Consider the following 22,727-nt stretch of genomic DNA (forward strand, 5'->3'; position numbering starts at 1 on the left):
AACTTTAACTAGTGGAACCTCCTGTGAAGTTTAAATCAGAAGTATGGACGCAGTTTGGTTTTGCAGTAAACAAAAACGATCCAGAAGAAAACATGACGGACATTCAAAACAAACTGCAGACACTGCAGGACCGCCATCGTCTACGAGTCGGGGAATACAAGTAATATGAGAACACACCTGATGAATCATCCCCCTGCAGCCGTTTTCACTGGTGGACAATGAGGGATTTAAAAGGTTGGTGAACACTAGGGCTGTCAACGAATATTCTAAATTTGCATATTTAAAAAAAAAACGGAGATTCGAATGTATAATTTAATATTCGACTGTGGAAAAAAAACACATCGTTGGCTGCTTTGCGAGTGGGCGCACTGCATGACGGGTCAGGGACAGGTGAAAAAAGCGTGATATGTCACCTTTAATTGCTCGCACAAGTCTTGTTCAGCACTCACTCAGCGCATTGCGCACAGAGAAGGGAGGGGGGCGAGCGAGCGAGAGGTCTACGGTCTTCAAAGTGTTACTGTAGGTCATTCACTTGTTTTGTAATGTGTAGGTATGTTTAAGGCATTTTAAATCTGAAATAAAAATACCTATACAAGTAGTTATGTCTCCTTGTATTAGTTTGTCCACCTGTTATTGAGATAATGCGCAAATATAGATATTCGAATGGTTCGAACCTCTGGGATTTTTTAGAGCGAATATTCAAACGTCATTTTGGAGCAATTTTGACAGCCCTAGTGAACACGCTTGAGCCAAGTTACAAAATTCCAGTCAGTTTAAAGACACTCAACTGAAAGTTTTTTTTATTTGCTTGTTACTTAAAACACTGGATGTGCCTGCACTGTTCTTTGCACTTGAAAATACCTGTTGGTAGTAATAAATGTGATTAGAACAGTTGAGCATTATGTTTGTGTTCAATTACAGTAAGTGTGTTTATCCTTATCATTCCTGGCACTTCATTTTCCACACTATGACATTTCTTCAAAGTCATCTTATTTTTTTGACAATACCGCAATAATACCGTACCGTGGCTTTAATACCGTTGCATCCCTAGAATATAGAGCTGGATGTCATCAGTGTAGCAGTGGAAATGAAGACCATGTTGATGGATGACGTTACCAAGGGGGAGCAAGTAAACAATGAACAGGAGGGGACCAAGCACCGAACCCTGGGGGACGCCTTGAGCCAGAGGAACCATGTTAGAAGTGCAGTTGTTGATATGAATGAACTGTTGACGGTCAGCAGGGTAGGATCTCAGCCAGGAAGGGTGCAGTTCCTGTGATGTTGACGGCGTGCTCTCGGTGGGAGAGAAGAATAGTGTGGTTTATTGTACGGTGAGATCGAGGAAGAAAGGAATGTTGAGGTGGCCGGAATCGGAGGACAAGAGAAGGTCATTTGTGATTTTGAGGAGTGCTGTTTCTGTGCTGTGCTGGGGACCGAAGCCGGAACGGTTCAAAATGAATCTTATTGGTGAAGTGGGACTTGATTTGAAGGGCGAACACAGGTTCCAGGATTTTTGACTGAAAGGGGAGGTTGGAGATGAGCCGAAAGTTACACATATTGTCAGGACAGAGTCCAGGTTTCTTCTTGCAACTGTATTTATGAAAGATTACACGCCCTGTCTTTAGTGACAAGCTGCTCTCTGTGGAACGCAGTAAAACCTGAAAACCCTGTCCTCTTTCTTAAGTTTCGGACTCCACCTGATCAAAATATGTCTCTTCTCCATTCATACGTCAGCAGCTGTGAGAATGGGTGTGAACAGCATAGATATAAAAACCTCATTCACTGCAGAGAGTCAACAAGAGCAGACCGCTGCCATCCATCAGAGCTCAGACACTGTTTCTATCTGGAGTTAGAGGAACTCTTTGACCGTCACTGAGAGGAGAAATGGATCAGAACCAGCTGGACCGAGAGAGACTCTGCTGTTCCATCTGTCTGGATCTACTGAAGGATCCGGTGACTACCTCCTGTGGACACAGCTACTGCATGAACTGTATTAAAACCCACTGGGATAAAGAGGATGAGAAGAGAGACTACAGCTGTCCTCAGTGTGGGAAGACCTTCACACGGAGGCCTGACCTGAGGAAAAACACCATGTCAGATTTAGTGAAGGAGCTGAAGAAGACTGGACTCCAAGCTGCTCCTGCTGATCACTGCTATGCTGGACCTGAAGATGTGGCCTGTGACGTCTGCACCGGGAGGAAACTGAGAGCCGGTAAGTCCTGTCTGCAATATCTGGCTTCTTACTGTGAGAAACACCTTCAGCCTCATCTTGAATCTCCGGCCTATAACAAACACAAGCTGGTGGAGCCCTCCAAGAAGCTCCAGGAGAACGTCTGCTCTCGTCATGATGAGGTGATGAACATGTTCTGTCGTACTGATCAGCAGTCTATCTGTTATCTCTGCTCTGTGGAGGATCACAAAGGCCACGACACGGTCTCAGCTGCAGCAGAAAGGACTGAGAGGCAGAGAGAGCTCGAGGGGAGTCGACTAAACATCCAGCAGAGAATCCAGGACAGAGAGAAAGATGTGAAGCTGCTTCAACAGGAGGTGGAGGCTATCAACGGCTCCGCTGATAAAGCAGTGGAGCACAGTGAGGAGATGTTCACTGAGCTGATCCGTCTCATGGAGAAAAGACGCTCTGATGTGAAGCAGCAGGTCAGATCCCAGCAGGAAACTGAAGTGAGTCGAGTCAAAGAGCTTCAGGAGAAGCTGGAGCAGGAGATCACTGAGCTGAAGAGGAGAGACGCTGAGCTGCAGAAGCTGGCACACACAGAGGACCACAACCAGTTTCTACAGGACTACCCCTCACTGTCAGGACTCAGTGGACCTACACACTCATCCAGGATCAAGACCCATCCTCTGAGGTACTTTGAGGATGTGACAGCGGCTGTGACAGGAGTCAGAGATATACTACAGGACGTTCTGAGAGAGGGATGGACAAACATCTCACAGACAGGGACTGAAGTGGATGTTTTACTGTCACAACCAAGACCAGAACCAGAGCCCAAGACCAGAGCTGAGTTCTTAAAATACTCACGTGACATCACACTGGATCCAAACACAGCACACACACTGCTGTTATTATCTGATGGGAACAGAAAAGCAACATATATGAAAAAATATCAGTCTTATTCTAGTCACCCAGACAGATTCACTGATAGGTGTCAGGTCCTGAGTAGAGAGAGTCTGACTGGACGTTGTTACTGGGAGGTGGAGCAGAGAGGTATAGTTTATGTAGCAGTTGCATACAAGAATATCAGCAGAGTAGGGAGGTCAGATGAAAGTGTGTTTGGAGGTAATGACAAATCTTGGGCTTTAGATTGTTCCAACAACATTTATAACTTTTGGTTCAACAATGTGAAGACTCCTGTCTCAGGTCCTCAGTCCTCCAGAGTAGGAGTGTACCTGGATCACAGAGCAGGTATTCTGTCCTTCTACAGCGTCTCTGAAACCATGACTCTCCTCCACAGAGTCCAGACCACATTCACTCAGCCTCTACATGCTGGACTCTTTGTTAATCCTGGAGACACAGCTGAGTTGCTTCTGCTGAAATAGACAGAAGTCATTTCAGGGACAGTGGGTTCACTTCTGTGATTGAATTCTTCAACTTGATTTTGATTCCTGTTTGTTGCTGAGAGCTGATTGTTGTCAGCTGTCAATCAAACTTGGTGGGCGGGACTTTGACATCTTCTCCTTTGTTGTTGTAACTGTTATTTAACATGAAATGGATCAAATACCAATGAATGAACAATCCACCAATATCTATATCTAGGTTCAGGAGGAGGACGGGGAGCAAAACTCCACCACGACTGTATATGGCAACAATGAAAAGATTGATTCACAGTTCAGAACAGTGTGAATTTGAACTTTGAGCTTTGTTCCTTTTTACAGCCCCAAAAAAGAACAAAGACATAAACAATCAGAAAATAATAAGATAATGTTGCTGGGTTTTGTTGTGGGTTATTTTCTAGGAATTCTGAGATCACACCTGAATTCTGAGATTAAAGCCATATTTGTAGAAATTCTATCATCACATTTTTATTTTGTATGAATTATTTTGTTCACAGTCAAATGAAGTCATTTTCAAACTTTGATGATCCTGATTAAATCATGAAGGAGATTTATTCTTCTCACTGACAGAGCTGAGACGCTGATCAAACAAACTGATTGTATGAATGAAGTGAATCTGTTCCTGAAATCACTGAAGAGACTTTGACCAAACTTTATCCATCTGATGTGTGAACAAACTGAAGCCTGACGTCATGAATAAACAAACATGAACAAAATATTTTCTTTTTGTCTTCATTTTCAAGCAAAAGAAGAACATTTCTACCTGATGTTTTGGGGAAAGGCTAACAGAGCCTCACATCAAATTTGGAGGACAGTTAAACATAGAAGAAGAAATCTGTAATCACATTGACTTTGACTTGTTTGTCTGACCGCATGTTGCTGTTTTAATGAGGCACTAAAAGGTTTCAAGAGACTGTAAATATCCTGATCTTAATCAATGAAAGGATGACACAGAGACTTTGTGGTCAAACTAACTGATTGTGTGGAAACTCATTGAACAAGAGTCTCTGAACAGATTTACTGATGGGATGTGTGAACAGACTGAAGGTTTACATCCTGATTAAACAAACAATAACAAAGTCTGAACTCCTTGGTTTCATAAAAACCTGCTGGACCAAGTTTCAAACTTATATAAGAGAGTGGGAATGACTCACCATGTTGTAATCTCTCACACACCCACAACAGACTCATGTCTCACACACCCATGCACATTATAAACACACCTACACCTGTAGTCAAATCTTTAATCAAATGTCCTCAAATGGAAGACGCTGAGGGCCAAGAAGGGAACTTACTAAAACTGAGGTACAACCTTAATTCCCCATGAAGTTAGAACGCTGTATAAAATGTTGAGCACTCCTTTTCAAAACTAAGACTTGTGAAGACCGGGCTGCGTTCACCGGGACAAGATAGACTCAGCTATTAAACACTGACGTCCATGGAAAGTGACTTCACTCTGATTCAGGATGTTTGCCACACGTAGAACCAGACGACGCCTTTTTCAGGAAGACCTTACATGTTTCAGTAAAACCACATTCTGCACGGATTACAACAGCATGGCTCTGTAGTAGAAGAGTCCAGGTGCTAAACCGGCCTGCCTGCAGTCCTGACTCGTCACCCATTGAAAACATTCAGAGCATCATGAAACGAAGAATACAACACAGGAGACCCTGAACTGTTGAGCAGCTGAAATCCTCGATCATATATATTTATGAAAGATTACACGCCCTGTCTTTAGTAACAAGCTGCTCTCTGTGGAACGCAGTAAAACCTGAAAACCCCGCCCTCTACCTAAAGGTCAGGGCTCCACCTGATCAAAATATGTCTCTCCTCCCTTCACACGTCAGCAGCTGAGAGAATGGGTGTGAACAGCATTGATGTAAAAACCTCATTCACTGCAGAGAGTCAACAAGAGCAGACCGCTGCCGTCCATCAGAGCTCAGACACTGTTTCTATCTGGAGTTAGAGGAACTCTTTGACCGTCACTGAGAGGAGAAATGGATCAGAACCAGCTGGACCGAGAGAGACTCTGCTGTTCCATCTGTCTGGATCTACTGAAGGATCCGGTGACTGTTCCCTGTGGACACAGCTACTGCATGAACTGTATTAAAACCCACTGGGATAAAGAGGATGAGAAGAGAGACTACAGCTGCCCTCAGTGTAGGAAGACCTTCACACCGAGGCCTGACCTGAGGAAAAACACCATGTTAGCAGATTTAGTGGAGGAGCTGAAGAAGACTGGACTCCAAGCTGCTCCTGCTGATCACTGCTATGCTGGACCTGAAGATGTGGCCTGTGACGTCTGCACCGGGAGGAAACTGAGAGCCAGTAAGTCCTGTCTGTTCTGCTTGATCTCTTTTTGTGAGAAACACCTTCAGCCTCATCTTGAATCTCCGGCCTATAAGAAACACAAGCTGGTGGAGCCCTCCAAGAAGCTCCAGGAGAACGTCTGCTCTCGTCATGATGAGGTGATGAAGATGTTCTGTCGTACTGATCAGCAGTCTATCTGTTATCTCTGCTCTGTGGAGGATCACAAAGGTCACGACACGGTCTCAGCTGCAGCAGAAAGGACTGAGAGGCAGAGAGAGCTCGAGGGGAGTCGACTAAACATCCAGCAGAGAATCCAGGACAGAGAGAAAGATGTGAAGCTGCTTCAACAGGAGGTGGAGGCTATCAACGGCTCCGCTGATAAAGCAGTGGAGCACAGTGAGGAGATGTTCACTGAGCTGATCCGTCTCATGGAGAAAAGACGCTCTGATGTGAAGCAGCAGGTCAGATCCCAGCAGGAAACTGAAGTGAGTCGAGTCAAAGAGCTTCAGGAGAAGCTGGAGCAGGAGATCACTGAGCTGAAGAGGAGAGACGCTGAGCTGCAGAAGCTGGCACACACAGAGGACCACAACCAGTTTCTACAGGACTACCCCTCACTGTCAGGACTCAGTGGATCTACAAACTCATCCAGCATCAAGACCCGTCCTCTGAGGTACTTTGAGGATGTGACAGCGGCTGTGTCAGGAGTCAGAGATAAACTACAGGACGTCCTGAGAGAGGGATGGACAAACATCTCACAGACAGGGACTGAAGTGGATGTTTTACTGTCACAACCAAGACCAGAACCAGAGCCCAAGACCAGAGCTGAGTTCTTGAAATACTCACGTGACATCCCACTGGATCCAACCACAGTGAACACACTGCTGTTATTATCTGATGGGAACAGAAAAGCAACACGTCTGGGTCAACATCAGTCTTATTCTAGTCACCCAGACAGATTCACAGGTTGGTATCAGGTCCTGAGTAGAGAGAGTCTGACTGGACGTTGTTACTGGGAGGTGGAGCGGAGAGAAACAGTTGATGTAGCAGTCGCATACAAGAATATCAGCAGAGCAGGGAGCTCACATGAATGTGTGTTTGGATACAATGACAAATCTTGGTCTTTAGACTGTGTCAACAAGAGTTATAACTTTAGGTTCAACAATGTGCAGACTCCTGTCTCAGGTCCTCAGTCCTCCAGAGTAGGAGTGTACCTGGATCACAGAGCAGGTATTCTGTCCTTCTACAGCGTCTCTGAAACCATGACTCTCCTCCACAGAGTCCAGACCACATTCACTCAGCCTCTACATGCTGGACTCTAGTGCTTAGTTTCTGGATCAGCTGAGTTGCTTCGGCTGAAATAGACTGAAGTGATTTCAGGGACAGTGGGTTCACTTCTGTGTTTGAATTCTTCAACTTGATTTTGATTCCTGTTTGTTGCTGAGAGCTGATTGTTGTCAGCTGTCAATCAAACTTGGTGGGCGGGACTTTGACATCTTCTCCTTTGTTGTTGTAACTGTTATTTACCATGAAATGGATCAAATACCAATGAATGAACAATCCACCAATATCTATATCTAGGTTCAGTAGGAGGACGGGGAGCAAAACTCCACCACGACTGTATATGGCAACAATGAAAAGATTGATTCACAGTTCAGAACAGTGTGAATTTGAACTTTGAGCTTTGTTCCTTTTTAAAGCCCCAAAAAAGAACAAAGACATAAACAATCAGAAAATAATAAGACTTGCTATTAACAAATGTCCTTAACTTGTGTGTTTGTTCAGAGCTCTGTTTGAATTTGAAATGACCAGTAAAACTCAACATCAGTTCAACTGTCCACTCTTGTGTTTTTTCTTCTGGACCCGGGTACTAATAGGATTCATTTCTTGAATCCTTGGTTCTTCTTCTTCAGTTGTAAAGATGCAGCTCTCTTTGTAAAGTGTGTTAAAGTTCAGTTAAAATAAACATAAATAAATGTTAAAACAAAGATTATAATAATAATGCAGTCCAGGGCTAAAAATAAATGACTCCACATTAAAAGCCAGATTAAAAAGGTAAGTCTTAAGTTTACTTTTAAAAACACTCAGAGAGCTCGCCGTCTTAATGTCCAGAGGCAGAGTTCAGAGTTTAGGGGCATCAAAACAGAAAGCTCTCTCTCTTTGTGTGAAACACACGAGGAACATTTGAGAGAGTCTGACCCGAGCACTAATCACGCTGTGTGTGTCTGTGTGTGTGTGTGTGTGTGTGTCTGCACTGTTTGTGGACGCACCAAAGAACTGGTGGCGTTTCTTGTAAACGCTGAGGGGAGGGGCGAGCGGTGTTTGTTACGGGAAGACTGGATATTCAAGATGTGCACGTTTCTAAAAATAAAATGGGACAAACAAGAGTGTGAGTCATGTTTAGGATCAAATCATATGATGGTACATATTTGCTGAGTCATGGTGATGACACACCTTTCTTTATTTGGCGAGGTAAGCAGGCGTGTCTGTAGAAGGAGAGTTCCCAACGCGTCCTCTTTGTGCTGAAAACAATCTCCAGCAGTCCAAAGTCTTTGTGTTGGATTTGTCGATCCGTTTATTGAAGATGAAACAGACCAAACTAACAAAACATCCCATCAGGCCTTTCACCTCGGGCAAAGACCACATGCCTCCATGTGCCCAACACCTGTGCCGATTAGTGCTGCCCGTGATTATGAGGTCGGGCTTGTCGTGGTGTAGAGATAAGAAGTTGGTATGCATCCATGTTTTTATTTCAGAGAGGCAGTTAGTGATAGTGGAGTGTGTTGCTGTGGTTATGGATTTGGTGGAAATATAGAGCTGGATGTCATCAGCGTAGCAGTGGAAATGAAAGCCATGTTGATGGATGACGTTACCAAGGGGGAGCAAGTAAACAATGAACAGGAGGGGACCAAGCACGGAACCCTGGGGGACGCCTTGAGCCAGAGGAACCATGTTAGAAGTGCAGTTGTTGATATGAATGAACTGTTGACGGTCAGCAGGGTAGGATCTCAGCCAGGAAGGGTGCAGTTCCTGTGATGTTGACGGCGTGCTCTCGGTGGGAGAGAAGAATAGTGTGGTTTATTGTACGGTGAGATCGAGGAAGAAAGGAATGTTGAGGTGGCCGGAATCGGAGGACAAGAGAAGGTCATTTGTGATTTTGAGGAGTGCTGTTTCTGTGCTGTGCTGGGGACCGAAGCCGGAACGGTTCAAAATGAATCTTATTGGTGAGGTGGGACTTGATTTGAAGGGCGAACACAGGTTCCAGGATTTTTGACTGAAAGGGGAGGTTGGAGATGAGCCGAAAGTTACACATATTGTCAGGACAGAGTCCAGGTTTCTTCTTGCAACTGTATTTATGAAAGATTACACGCCCTGTCTTTAGTAACAAGCTGCTCTCTGTGGAACGCAGTAAAACCTGAAAACCCCGCCCTCTTCCTAAAGGTTCGGGCTGCACCTGATCAAAATATGTCTCTTCTCCCTTCATACGTCAGCAGCTGAGAGAATGGGTGTGAACAGCAGAACAAGAAATCTTTGAGCTCTAAAACCTCATTCACTGCAGAGAGTCAACAAGAGCAGACCGCTGCCGTCCATCAGAGCTCAGACACTGTTTCTATCTGGAGTTAGAGGAACTCTTTGATCGTCACTGAGAGGAGAAATGGATCAGAACCAGCTGGACCGAGAGAAACTCTGCTGTTCCATCTGTCTGGATCTACTGAAGGATCCAGCGACTGTTCCCTGTGGACACAGCTACTGCATGAACTGTATTAAAACCCACTGGGATAAAGAGGATGAGAAGAGAGACTACAGCTGTCCTCAGTGTAGGAAGACCTTCACACCGAGGCCTGACCTGGGGAAAAACACCATTGTTAGCAGATTTAGTGGAGGAGCTGAAGAAGACTGGACTCCAAGCTGCTCCTGCTGATCACTGCTATGCTGGACCTGAAGATGTGGCCTGTGACGTCTGCACCGGGAGGAAACTGAGAGCCAGTAAGTCCTGTCTGTTCTGCTTGATCTCTTTTTGTGAGAAACACCTTCAGCCTCATCTTGAATCTCCGGCCTATAAGAAACACAAGCTGGTGGAGCCCTCCAAGAAGCTCCAGGAGAACGTCTGCTCTTGTCATGATGAGGTGATGAAGATGTTCTGTCGTACTGATCAGCAGTCTATCTGTTATCTCTGTTTAATGGATGAACATAAAGGCCACGACACGGTCTCAGCTGCAGCAGAAAGGACTGAGAGGCAGAGAGAGCTGGAGGGGAGTCGACTAAACATCCAGCAGAGAATCCAGGACAGAGAGAAAGATGTGAAGCTGCTTCAACAGGAGGTGGAGGCTATCAACGGCTCCGCTGATAAAGCAGTGGAGTACAGTGAGGAGATGTTCACTGAGCTGATCCGTCTCATGGAGAAAAGACGCTCTGATGTGAAGCAGCAGGTCAGATCCCAGCAGGAAACTGAAGTGAGTCCAGTCAAAGAGCTTCAGGAGAAGCTGGAGCAGGAGATCACTGAGCTGAAGAGGAGAGACGCTGAGCTGCAGAAGCTGGCACACACAGAGGACCACAACCAGTTTCTACAGGACTACCCCTCACTGTCAGGACTCAGTGGACCTACACACTCATCCAGGATCAAGACCCGTCCTCTGAGGTACTTTGAGGATGTGACAGCGGCTGTGTCAGGAGTCAGAGATAAACTACATGACGCTCTGAGAGAGGGATGGACAAACATCTCACAGACAGGGACTGAAGTGGATGTTTTACTGTCACAACCAAGACCAGAACCAGAGCCCAAGACCAGAGCTGAGTTCTTAAAATACTCACGTGACATCACACTGGATCCAAACACAGCACACAGATGGCTGTTATTATCTGATGGGAACAGAAAAGCAACATATATGGGTCAACATCAGTCTCATTCTACTCACCCAGACAGATTCACTTATTGGTGTCAGGTCCTGAGTGGAGAGAGTCTGACTGGACGTTGTTACTGGGAGGTGAAGCGGAGAGGAAGAGTTTATGTAGCAGTCACATACAAGAATATCAGAAGATCAGGGAGCTCAAATGAATGTATGTTTGGGGCTAATGACAAATCTTGGTGTTTAGATTTTGACGACAACAGCGATTATGACTTTTGTTACAACAATATGAAGACTCCTGTCTCAGGTCCTCGGTCCTCCAGAGTAGGAGTGTACCTGGATCACAGAGCAGGTATTCTGTCCTTCTACAGCATCTCTAAAACCATGACTCTCCTCCACAGAGTCCAGACCACATTCACTCAGCCTCTACATGCTGGACTCTATGTTGTTGGATCAGCTGAGTTGCTTGGGCTGAAATAGACAGAAGTCATTTCAGGGACAGTGGGTTCACTTCTGTGTTTGAATTCTTCAACTTGATTTTGATTCCTGTTTGTTGCTGAGAGCTGATTGTTGTCAGCTGTCAATCAAACTTGGTGGGCGGGACTTTGACATGAGTAAATGTTTGAGTTTGTTGTGGTAACACTCCTTCCTGTGTCTGTTTAGCCATGGAGGCTTTCACTGCTCATGATGATTTCTGTTCTCCTGAACTGACATTTCTCTGCATGAAAATATGAACTTGTCTCTGCTCTAAATGTTGGTTGATTATTTGTGTTGATGCATTTATATGCTGTTGTTTCTGATCTGATTCATGAGTCTGAAGAGTTAAAGCAGCAGACCTTTCTTTAATGTCTGTATTTTGTTCTCAGCACTTTGTACATTTGTAGAAATTCTATCCTCACGGTTAGAGAAATTTGTTTGGCAGAATATATTTTGTTGAAAGGGTAAAAAATATATCTTATTTCCTCATTTATGTGAATAGTTTAAATGAGGTGACACTCATGATGCTGGGGGGTTTTGTGGTTCGAAGTTTTTTCTCTTAGTTCTTAGATGAAAGCCTGAATCCTGAAATGAAGTCTAGAATTCTGAGATCAAAGACAGAATCATGAGACTGGAGCCGGCATTCTGAGACGAAATCCAGAATTTTCTGAGCAAAGCTGGAAGTCTGAGATTAAAGCCATATTTGTAGAAATTCTATCATCACATTTTTATTTTGTATGAATTATTTTGTTCACAGTCAAATGAAGTCATTTTCAAACTTTGATGATCCTGATTAAATCATGAAGGAGATTTATTCTTCTCACTGACAGAGCTGAGACGCTGATCAAACAAACTGATTGTATGAATGAAGTGAATCTGTTCCTGAAATCACTGAAGAGACTTTGACCAAACTTTATCCATCTGATGTGTGAACAAACTGAAGTCTGACGTCATGAATAAACAAACATGAACAAAATATTTTCTTTTTGTCTTCATTTTCAAGCAAAAGAAGAACATTTCTACCTGATGTTTTGGGGAAAGGCTAACAGAGCCTCACATCAAATTTGGAGGACAGTTAAACATAGAAGAAGAAATCTGTAATCACATTGACTTTGACTTGTTTGTCTGACCACATGTTGCTGTTTTAATGAGGCACTAAGAGGTTTCAAGAGACTGTAAATATCCTGATCTGAATCAATGAAAGGATGACACAGAGACTTTGTGGTCAAACTAACTGATTGTGTGGAAACTCATTGAACAAGAGTCTCTGAACAGATTTACTGATGGGATGTGTGAACAGACTGAAGGTTTACATCCTGATTAAACAAACAATAACAAAGTCTGAACTCCTTGGTTTCATAAAAACCTGCTGGACCAAGTTTCAAACTTATATAAGAGAGTGGGAATGACTCACCATGTACACATCCACAACAGAGCCATGTCTCACACACCCATGCAAATTATAAACACACCTACACCTGTAGTCAAATCTTTAATCAAATGTCCTCAAATGGAAGACGCTGAGGGCCAAGAAGGGAACTTACTCAAACTGAGGTACAACCTTAATTCCCCATAAAGTTAGAACGCTGTATAAAATGTTGAGCACTCCTTTTCAAAACTAAGACTTCTGAAGACCGGGCTGCGTTCACCGGGACAAGATAGACTCAGCTATTAAACACTGACGTCCATGGAAAGTGACTTCACTCTGATTCAGGATGTTTGCCACACGTAGAACCAGACGATGCCTTTTTCAGGAAGACCTGACATGTTTCAGTAAAACCACATTCTGCAAGGATTACAACAGCATGGCTCTGTAGTAGAAGAGTCCAGGTGCTAAACCGGCCTGCCTGCAGTCCTGACTCGTCACCCATTGAAAACATTCAGAGCATCATGAAACGAAGAATACAACACCGGAGACCCTGAACTGTTGAGCAGCTGAAATCCTCTATCATACATATTTATGAAAGATTACACGCCTTGTCTTTAGTAACAAGCTGCTCTCTGTGGAACGCAGTAAAATCTGAAAACCCTGTCCTCTTCCTAAAGGCTCGGGCTCCACCTTATCAAAATATATCTCTCCTCCCTTCATACGTCAGCAGCTGAGAGAATGGGTGTGAACAGCATAGATGTAAAAACCTCATTCACTACAGAGAGTCAACAAGAGCAGACCGCTGCCGTCCATCAGAGCTCAGACACTGTTTCTATCTGGAGTTAGAGGAACTCTTTGACCGTCACTGAGAGGAGAAATGGATCAGAACCAGCTGGACCGAGAGGGACTCTGCTGTTCCATCTGTCTGGATCTACTGAAGGATCCGGTGACTACCTCCTGTGGACACAGCTACTGCATGAACTGTATTAAAACCCACTGGGATAAAGAGGATGTGAAGAGAGTCCACAGCTGCCCTAGGTGTAGGCAGACCTTCACACCGAGGCCTGTCCTGAAGAAAAACACCATGTTAGCAGATTTAGTGGAGGAGCTGAAGAAGACTGGACTCCAAGCTGCTCCTGCTGATCACTGCTATGCTGGACCTGAAGATGTGGCCTGTGACGTCTGCACCGGGAGGAAACTGAGAGCCAGTAAGTCCTGTCTGCAGTGTCTGATCTCTTTTTGTGAGAAACACCTTCAGCCTCATTTTGAATCTCCGGCCTATAAGAAACACAAGCTGGTGGAGCCCTCCAAGAAGCTCCAGGAGAACGTCTGCTCTCGTCATGATGAGGTGATGAAGATATTCTGTCGTACTGATCAGCAGTCTATCTGTTATCTCTGTTTAATGGACGAACATAAAGGCCACGACACGGTCTCAGCTGCAGCAGAAAGGACTGAGAGGCAGAGAGAGCTCGAGGGGAGTCGACTAAACATCCAGCAGAGAATCCAGGACAGAGAGAAAGATGTGAAGCTGCTTCAACAGGAGGTGGAGGCTATCAACGGCTCCGCTGATAAAGCAGTGGAGCACAGTGAGGAGATGTTCACTGAGCTGATCCGTCTCATGGAGAAAAGACGCTCTGATGTGAAGCAGCAGGTCAGATCCCAGCAGGAAACTGAAGTGAGTCCAGTCAAAGAGCTTCAGGAGAAGCTGGAGCAGGAGATCACTGAGCTGAAGAGGAGAGACGCTGAGCTGCAGAAGCTGGCACACACAGAGGACCACAACCAGTTTCTACAGGACTACCCCTCACTGTCAGGACTCAGTGGATCTACACACTCATCCAGGATCAAGACCCGTCCTCTGAGGTACTTTGAGGATGTGACAGCGGCTGTGTCAGGAGTCAGAGATAAACTACAGGACGTTCTGAGAGAGGAATGGACAAACATCTCACAGACAGGGACTGAAGTGGATGTTTTACTGTCACAACCAAGACCAGAACCAGAGCCCAAGACCAGAGCTGAGTTCTTAAAATACTCACGTGACATCACACTGGATCCAATCACAGTGAACACACAGCTGTTATTATCTGATGGGAACAGAAAAGCAAGATATATGGATCAACATCAGTCTTATTCTAGTCACCCAGACAGATTCACTGATTATCTTCAGGTCCTGAGTAGAGAGAGTCTGACTGGACGTTGTTACTGGGAGGTGGAGCGGACAGGAATAGTTTATGTAGCAGTCACATACAAGAATATCAGCAGAGCAGGAAGGTCACATGAATGTGTGTTTGGACGCAATGACAAATCTTGGTCTTTATATTGTTTCAACTACATTTATAACTTTTGGTTCAACAAAGTGCAGACTCCTGTCTCAGGTCCTGAGTCCTCCAGAGTAGGAGTGTACCTGGATCACAGTGCAGGTATTCTGTCCTTCTACAGCGTCTCTGAAACCATGACTCTCCTCCACAGAGTCCAGACCACATTCACTCAGCCTCTACATGCTGGACTCTGTGTTTATCCTGGATCAGCTGAGTTGCTTCGGCTGAAATAGACAGAAGTCATTTCAGGGACAGTGGGTTCACTTCTGTGTTTGAATTCTTCAACTTGATTTTGATTCCTGTTTGTTGCTGAGAGCTGATTGTTGTCAGCTGTCAATCAAACTTGGTGGGCGGGACTTTGACATGAGTAAATGTTTGAGTTTGTTGTGGTAACACTCCTTCCTGTGTCTGTTCAGCCATGGAGGCTTTCACTGCTCATGATGATATCTGTTCTCCTGAACTGACATTTCTCTGCATGAAAATATGAACTTGTCTCTGCTCTAAATGTTGGTTGATTATTTGTGTTGATGCATTTATATGCTGTTGTTTCTGATCTGATTCATGAGTCTGAAGAGTTAAAGCAGCAGACCTTTCTTTAATGTCTGTATTTTGTTCTCAGCACTTTGTACATTTGTAGAAATTCTATCATCACGGTTAGAGAAATTTGTTTGGCAGAATTAATTTTGTTGAAAGGGTAAAAAAATATATAATTTTTCCTAATTTTCATGTGAATACTTTAAATGAGGTGACACTAATGATGCTGGGGGGTTTTGTGGGTTGAAGTTTTTTCTCTTAGTTCTTAGATGAAAGCCTGAATCCTGAAATGAAGTATAGAATTCTGAGATCAAAGACAGAATCATGAGACTGGAGCCGGCATTCTGAGACGAAATCCAGAATTTTCTGATCAAAGCTGGAAGTCTGAGATTAAAGCCATATTTGTAGAAATTCTATCATCACATTTTTATTTTGTATGAATTATTTTGTTCACAGTCAAATGAAGTCATTTTCAAACTTTGATGATCCTGATTAAATCATGAAGGAGATTTATTCTTCTCACTGACAGAGCTGAGACGCTGATCAAACAAACTGATTGTATGAATGAAGTGAATCTGTTCCTGAAATCACTGAAGAGACTTTGACCAAACTTTATCCATCTGATGTGTGAACAAACTGAAGCCTGACGTCATGAATAAACAAACATGAACAAAATATTTTCTTTTTGTCTTCATTTTCAAGCAAAAGAAGAACATTTCTACCTGATGTTTTGGGGAAAGGCTAACAGAGCCTCACATCAAATTTGGAGGACAGTTAAACATAGAAGAAGAAATCTGTAATCACATTGACTTTGACTTGTTTGTCTGACCGCATGTTGCTGTTTTAATGAGGCACTAAAAGGTTTCAAGAGACTGTAAATATCCTGATCTTAATCAATGAAAGGATGACACAGAGACTTTGTGGTCAAACTAACTGATTGTGTGGAAACTCATTGAACAAGAGTCACTGAACAGATTTACTGATGGGATGTGTGAACAGACTGAAGGTTTACATCCTGATTAAACAAACAATAACAAAGTCTGAACTCCTTGGTTTCATAAAAACCTGCTGGACCAAGTTTCAAACTTATATAAGAGAGTGGGAATGACTCACCATGTTGTAATCTCTCACACACCCACAACAGACTCATGTCTCACACACCCATGCACATTATAAACACACCTACACCTGTAGTCAAATCTTTAATCAAATGTCCTCAAATGGAAGACGCTGAGGGCCAAGAAGGGAACTTACTAAAACTGAGGTACAACCTTAATTCCCCATGAAGTTAGAACGCTGTATAAAATGTTGAGCACTCCTTTTCAAAACTAAGACTTGTGAAGACCGGGCTGCGTTCACCGGGACAAGATAGACTCAGCTATTAAACACTGACGTCCATGGAAAGTGACTTCACTCTGATTCAGGATGTTTGCCACACGTAGAACCAGACGACGCCTTTTTCAGGAAGACCTTACATGTTTCAGTAAAACCACATTCTGCACGGATTACAACAGCATGGCTCTGTAGTAGAAGAGTCCAGGTGCTAAACCGGCCTGCCTGCAGTCCTGACTCGTCACCCATTGAAAACATTCAGAGCATCATGAAACGAAGAATACAACACAGGAGACCCTGAACTGTTGAGCAGCTGAAATCCTCGATCATATATATTTATGAAAGATTACACGCCCTGTCTTTAGTAACAAGCTGCTCTCTGTGGAACGCAGTAAAACCTGAAAACCCCGCCCTCTACCTAAAGGTCAGGGCTCCACCTGATCAAAATATGTCTCTCCTCCCTTCATACGTCAGCAGCTGAGAGAATGGGTGTGAACAGCATAGATGTAAAAACCTCATTCACTGCAGAGAGTCAACAAGAGCAGACCGCTGCCGTCCATCAGAGCTCAGACACTGTTTCTATCTGGAGTTAGAGGAACTCTTTGACCGTCACTGAGAGGAGAAATGGATCAGAACCAGCTGGACCGAGAGAGACTCTGCTGTTCCATCTGTCTGGATCTACTGAAGGATCCGGTGACTACCTCCTGTGGACACAGCTACTGCATGAACTGTATTAGAACCCACTGGGATAAAGAGGATGACAAGAGAGTCTACAGCTGTCCTCAGTGTAGGAAGACCTTCACACCGAGGCCTGACCTTGGGAAAAACACCATGTTAGCAGATTTAGTGGAGGAGCTGAAGAAGACTGGACTCCAAGCTGCTCCTGCTGATCACTGCTATGCTGGACCTGAAGATGTGGCCTGTGACGTCTGCACCGGGAGGAAACTGAGAGCCAGTAAGTCCTGTCTGCAGTGTCTGGCTTCTTACTGTGAGAAACACCTTCAGCCTCATTTTGAATCAGCTCCATTGAAGAAACACAAGCTGGTGGAGCCCTCCAAGAAGCTCCAGGAGAACGTCTGCTCTCATCATGATGAGGTGATGAAGATGTTCTGTCGTACTGATCAGCAGTCTATCTGTTATCTCTGCTCTGTGGACGAACATAAAGGCCACGACACGGTCTCAGCTGCAGCAGAAAGGACTGAGAGGCAGAGAGAGCTGGAGGGGAGTCGACTAAACATCCAGCAGAGAATCCAGGACAGAGAGAAAGATGTGAAGCTGCTTCAACAGGAGGTGGAGGCTATCAATGGCTCCGCTGATAAAGCAGTGGAGCACAGTGAGGAGATGTTCACTGAGCTGATCCGTCTCATGGAGAAAAGACGCTCTGATGTGAAGCAGCAGGTCAGATCCCAGCAGGAAACTGAAGTGAGTCGAGTCAAAGAGCTTCAGGAGAAGCTGGAGCAGGAGATCACTGAGCTGAAGAGGAGAGACGCTGAGCTGCAGAAGCTGGCACACACAGAGGACCACAACCAGTTTCTACAGGACTACCCCTCACTGTCAGGACTCAGTGGACCTACACACTCATCCAGGATCAAGACCCGTCCTCTGAGGTACTTTGAGGATGTGACAGCGGCTGTGTCAGGAGTCAGAGATAAACTACAGGACGTTCTGAGAGAGGGATGGACAAACATCTCACAGACAGTGACTGAAGTGAATGTTTTACTGTCACAACTAGAACCAGAACCAGAGCCCAAGACCAGAGCTGAGTTCTTAAAATACTCACAGGACATCACACTGGATCCAAACACAGCACACAGATGGCTGTTTTTATCTGATGGGAACAGAAAAGCAACAAATGTCAAAAAACCTCAGCCTTATTCTAGTCACCCAGACAGATTCACTTATTGGTGTCAGGTCCTGAGTGGAGAGAGTCTGACTGGACGTTGTTACTGGGAGGTGGAGCGGAGAGGAGGAGTTTATGTAGCAGTCACATACAAGAATATCAGCAGAGAAGGGAGGTCAGATGAATGTGTGTTTGGGTTCAATGACAAATCTTGGTCTTTGGATTGTGACAACAACAGTTATAACTTTCTGTTCAACAATGTGAAGACTCCTGTCTCAGGTCCTCAGTCCTTCAGAGTAGGAGTGTACCTGGATCACAGAGCAGGTATTCTGTCCTTCTACAGCATCTCTAAAACCATGACTCTCCTCCACAGAGTCCAGACCACATTCACTCAGCCTCTACATGCTGGACTCTTTGTTTATTATCATGGATCCACAGCTGAGTTGCTTCGGCTGAAATAGACAGAAGTCATTTCAGGGACAGTGGGTTCACTTCTGTGTTTAAATTCTTCAACTTGATTTTGATTCCTGTTTGTTGCTGAGAGCTGATTGTTGTCAGCTGTCAATCAAACTTGGTGGGCGGGACTTTGACATGAGTAAATGTTTGAGTTTGTTGTGGTAACACTCCTTCCTGTGTCTGTTTAGCCATGGAGGCTTTCACTGCTCATGATGATTTCTGTTCTCCTGAACTGACATTTCTCTGCATGAAAATATGAACTTGTCTCTGCTCTAAATGTTGGTTGATTATTTGTGTTGATGCATTTATATGCTGTTGTTTCTGATCTGATTCATGAGTCTGAAGAGTTAAAGCAGCAGACCTTTCTTTAATGTCTGTATTTTGTTCTCAGCACTTTGTACATTTGTAGAAATTCTATCATCATGGTTAGAGAAATTTGTTATACATTTTGTTATAATGGTTAAAAAATCTCTTATTTCCAAATTTCATGTGAATAGTTTAAATGAGGTGACACTCATGATGCTGGGGGGTTTTGTGGGTTCGAAGTTTTTTCTCTTAGTTCTTAGATGAAAGCCTGAATCCTGAAATGAAGTCTAGAATTCTGAGATCAAAGACAGAATCATGAGACTGGAGCCGGCATTCTGAGACGAAATCCAGACTTTTCTGATCAAAGCTGGAAGTCTGAGATTAAAGCCATATTTGTAGAAATTCTATCATCACATTTTTATTTTGTATGAATTATTTTGTTCACAGTCAAATGAAGTCATTTTCAAACTTTGATGATCCTGATTAAATCATGAAGGAGATTTATTCTTCTCACTGACAGAGCTGAGACGCTGATCAAACAAACTGATTGTATGAATGAAGTGAATCTGTTCCTGAAATCACTGAAGAGACTTTGACCAAACTTTATCCATCTGATGTGTGAACAAACTGAAGTCTGACGTCATGAATAAACAAACATGAACAAAATATTTTCTTTTTGTCTTCATTTTCAAGCAAAAGAACATTTTGTCTGCACACATGTTCACTGTAATAACTCTGATAAATATAAACAGTAACAGAGCTCTGTCTCTGTGTTTACCTGTTTAACACACACCTGTTTAACACACACCTGTTTAACACACACCTGTTTAACACACACCTGTTTAACACACACCTGAAGATGAAGAGAATCTGCTCTCTGTTTATTCTGTCCTGAAGCATCACGGATCGATTCACCTTTAAAATGCCTCATTATTAAATTATTTATTACTTCAAGGGAAAATAAAAGCCATGCAACTCTTTTCAAACCCCGTGTTCATTAATGATCAGCCTTATATGAAACTTTATTAACCTGACAGGAAAGATAACAAGTGTTTTTACTAACAGACAAACTACTGTCAGACTTCTCCTCCTAACAGGAGGAATAACTGATCATTAATATATATTCTATCTGTGATATTAGACTCTATTACTCTATTTCATTAGACAGTGAATCTGACTAAAACAATCAGATATAACATAATTCACCCTCTGTTATATTGAATTTATGATGTTCAGTATTTTGTGTTTAAAACTCACATCAAACACTTTTTAATCTCAGCTCATCAAACAGACTGTTTAAAAACCAACGTGTGTTTATGATCTGTTTCAGGGCACCCTTAGTGACTGTTTTAAGGTCTGTTTCAGGGCACCCTTAGTGACTGTTTTAAGGTCTGTTTCAGGGCACCCTTTGAGACTGTTTTAAGGTCTGTTTCAGGGCACCCTTAGTGACTGTTTTAAGGTCTGTTTCAGGGCACCCTTAGTGACTGTTTTAAGGTCTGTTTCAGGGCACCCTTAGAGACTGTTTTAAGGTCTGTTTCAGGGCACCCTTAAAGACTGTTTTAAGGTCTGTTTCAGGGCACCCTTAGAGACTGTTTTAAGGTCTGTTTCAGGGCACCTTTAGTGACTGTTTTAAGGTCTGTTTCAGGGCACCCTTAGTGACTGTTTTAAGGTCTGTTTCAGGGCACCCTTAGTGACTGTTTTAAGGTCTGTTTCAGGGCACCCTTAGTGACTGTTTTAAGGTCTGTGTCAGGGCACCCTTAGAGACTGTTATAAGGTCTGTTTCAGGGCATCCTTAGTGACTATTTTAAGGTCTGTCTCAGGGCACCCTTAGTGACTGTTTTAAGGTCTGTTTCAGGGCACCCTTAGTGACTGTTTTAAGGTCTGTTTCAGGGCACCCTTAGTGACTGTTTTAAGGTCTGTTTCAGGGCACCCTTAGTGACTGTTTTAAGGTCTGTTTCAGAACACCCTTAGAGACTGTTTTAAGGTCTGTTTCAGGGCACCCTTAGTGACTGTTTTAAGGTCTGTTTCAGGGCACCCTTAGAGACTGTTTTAAGGTCTGTTTCAGGGCACCCTTAGTGACTGTTTTAAGGTCTGTTTCAGGGCACCCTTAGTGACTGTTTTAAGGTCTGTTTCAGGGCACCCTTAGAGACTGTTTTAAGGTCTGTTTCAGGGCACCCTTAGTGACTGTTTTAAGGTCTGTTTCAGGGCACCCTTAGTGACTGTTTTAAGGTCTGTTTCAGGGCACCCTTAGAGACTGTTTTAAGGTCTGTTTCAGGGCACCCTTAGAGACTGTTTTAAGGTCTGTTTCAGGGCACCCTTAAAGACTGTTTTAAGGTCTGTTTCAGGGCACCCTTAGAGACTGTTTTAAGGTCTGTTTCAGGGCACCTTTAGTGACTGTTTTAAGGTCTGTTTCAGGGCACCCTTAGTGACTGTTTTAAGGTCTGTTTCAGGGCACCCTTAGTGACTGTTTTAAGGTCTGTTTCAGGGCACCCTTAGTGACTGTTTTAAGGTCTGTGTCAGGGCACCCTTAGTGACTGTTATAAGATCTGTTTCAGGGCATCCTTAGTGACTATTTTAAGGTCTGTCTCAGGGCACCCTTAGTGACTGTTTTAAGGTCTGTTTCAGGGCACCCTTAGTGACTGTTTTAAGGTCTGTTTCAGGGCACCCTTAGGGACTGTTTTAAGGTCTGTTTCAGGGCACCCTTAGTGACTGTTTTAAGGTCTGTTTCAGGGCACCCTTAGTGACTGTTTTAAGGTCTGTTTCAGGGCACCCTTAGTGTCTGTTTTAAGGTCTGTTTCAGGGCACCTTTAGTGACTGTTTTAAGGTCTGTTTCAGGGCACCCTTAGTGACTGTTTTAAGGTCTGTTTCAGGGCACCCTTAGAGACTGTTTTAAGGTCTGTTTCAGGGCACCCTTAGTGACTGTTTTAAGGTCTGTTTCAGGGCACCTTTAGTGACTGTTTTAAGGTCTGTTTCAGGGCACCCTTAGTGACTGTTTTAAGGTCTGTTTCAGGGCACCCTTAGTGACTGTTTTAAGGTCCCCCTTTTCTCTGTTATTAAACTCAGCTGTGTGTGTGTGTGTGTGTGTGTGTGTGTGTTTGTGTGTGTGTGTGTGTGTGTGTGTTGTGTGTGTGTGTGTGTGTGTGTGTGTGTGCATTTGTGTGTGTGTGTGTGTGTGTTCGTGTGTGTGTGTGTGTGTGTGTGTGTGTGTGTGTGTGTGTGTGTGTGTGTGTGTGTGTGTCGCTCCACAGAGAAATCTTTCAGCACTTTACTTTGCTGTCAGAAAGCCAAATCATGTTGTCACTGTTTGTGGACGCACCAAAGAACTGGTGGTGTTTCTTGTCTGAGAGGTGTGGAGCCGGTAGAATCATGACTGA

General features: G+C 43.9%; 5 protein-coding genes across 6 annotated transcripts in view; all 5 read left to right on the forward strand.

The window, feature by feature from the left end:
• The window catches only part of LOC117826364 (tripartite motif-containing protein 16-like), a 19,185-nt gene extending 11,470 nt beyond the window's left edge, over positions 1-7,715 (forward strand). Inside the window, exon 2 of one of the 2 annotated variants that reach the window (XM_034702361.1) lies at positions 5,631-7,715. In XM_034702361.1, the coding sequence (XP_034558252.1) occupies positions 5,631-7,199 (1,569 nt within the window). In that variant the 3' untranslated portion in view covers positions 7,200-7,715. Of the gene's footprint in view, positions 1-5,476 lie in introns of those variants that run through there. The other variant, XM_034702362.1, reaches the window with a different exon arrangement.
• On the forward strand, positions 1,815-4,286 carry LOC117826361 (tripartite motif-containing protein 16-like). The gene has a single exon (XM_034702358.1). The coding sequence runs from the start codon at positions 1,885-1,887 to the stop codon at positions 3,553-3,555; it is 1,671 nt and encodes a 556-aa protein (XP_034558249.1). The 5' UTR covers positions 1,815-1,884; the 3' UTR covers positions 3,556-4,286.
• A 2,032-nt stretch (positions 7,716-9,747) lies between the features above and the next one.
• Positions 9,748-12,177, forward strand: LOC117826366 (tripartite motif-containing protein 16-like). Its single transcript, XM_034702363.1, has one exon. It carries the CDS (start codon positions 10,008-10,010, stop codon positions 11,202-11,204), a length of 1,197 nt encoding a protein of 398 aa, XP_034558254.1. The 5' UTR covers positions 9,748-10,007; the 3' UTR covers positions 11,205-12,177.
• Positions 12,178-13,365: 1,188 nt separating this feature from the next.
• Positions 13,366-16,094, forward strand: LOC117826360 (tripartite motif-containing protein 16-like). The gene has a single exon (XM_034702357.1). It carries the CDS (start codon positions 13,448-13,450, stop codon positions 15,116-15,118), a length of 1,671 nt encoding a protein of 556 aa, XP_034558248.1. The 5' UTR covers positions 13,366-13,447; the 3' UTR covers positions 15,119-16,094.
• A 1,028-nt stretch (positions 16,095-17,122) lies between these two features.
• Positions 17,123-19,063, forward strand: LOC117826356 (tripartite motif-containing protein 16-like). The gene has a single exon (XM_034702352.1). The coding sequence runs from the start codon at positions 17,376-17,378 to the stop codon at positions 19,050-19,052; it is 1,677 nt and encodes a 558-aa protein (XP_034558243.1). The 5' UTR covers positions 17,123-17,375; the 3' UTR covers positions 19,053-19,063.
• Positions 19,064-22,727: the final 3,664 nt, after the last annotated feature.

The sequence above is a fragment of the Notolabrus celidotus genome, chromosome 15 (genome assembly GCF_009762535.1).
Source record: "Notolabrus celidotus isolate fNotCel1 chromosome 15, fNotCel1.pri, whole genome shotgun sequence".
Classification (NCBI taxonomy): domain Eukaryota; kingdom Metazoa; phylum Chordata; class Actinopteri; order Labriformes; family Labridae; genus Notolabrus; species Notolabrus celidotus.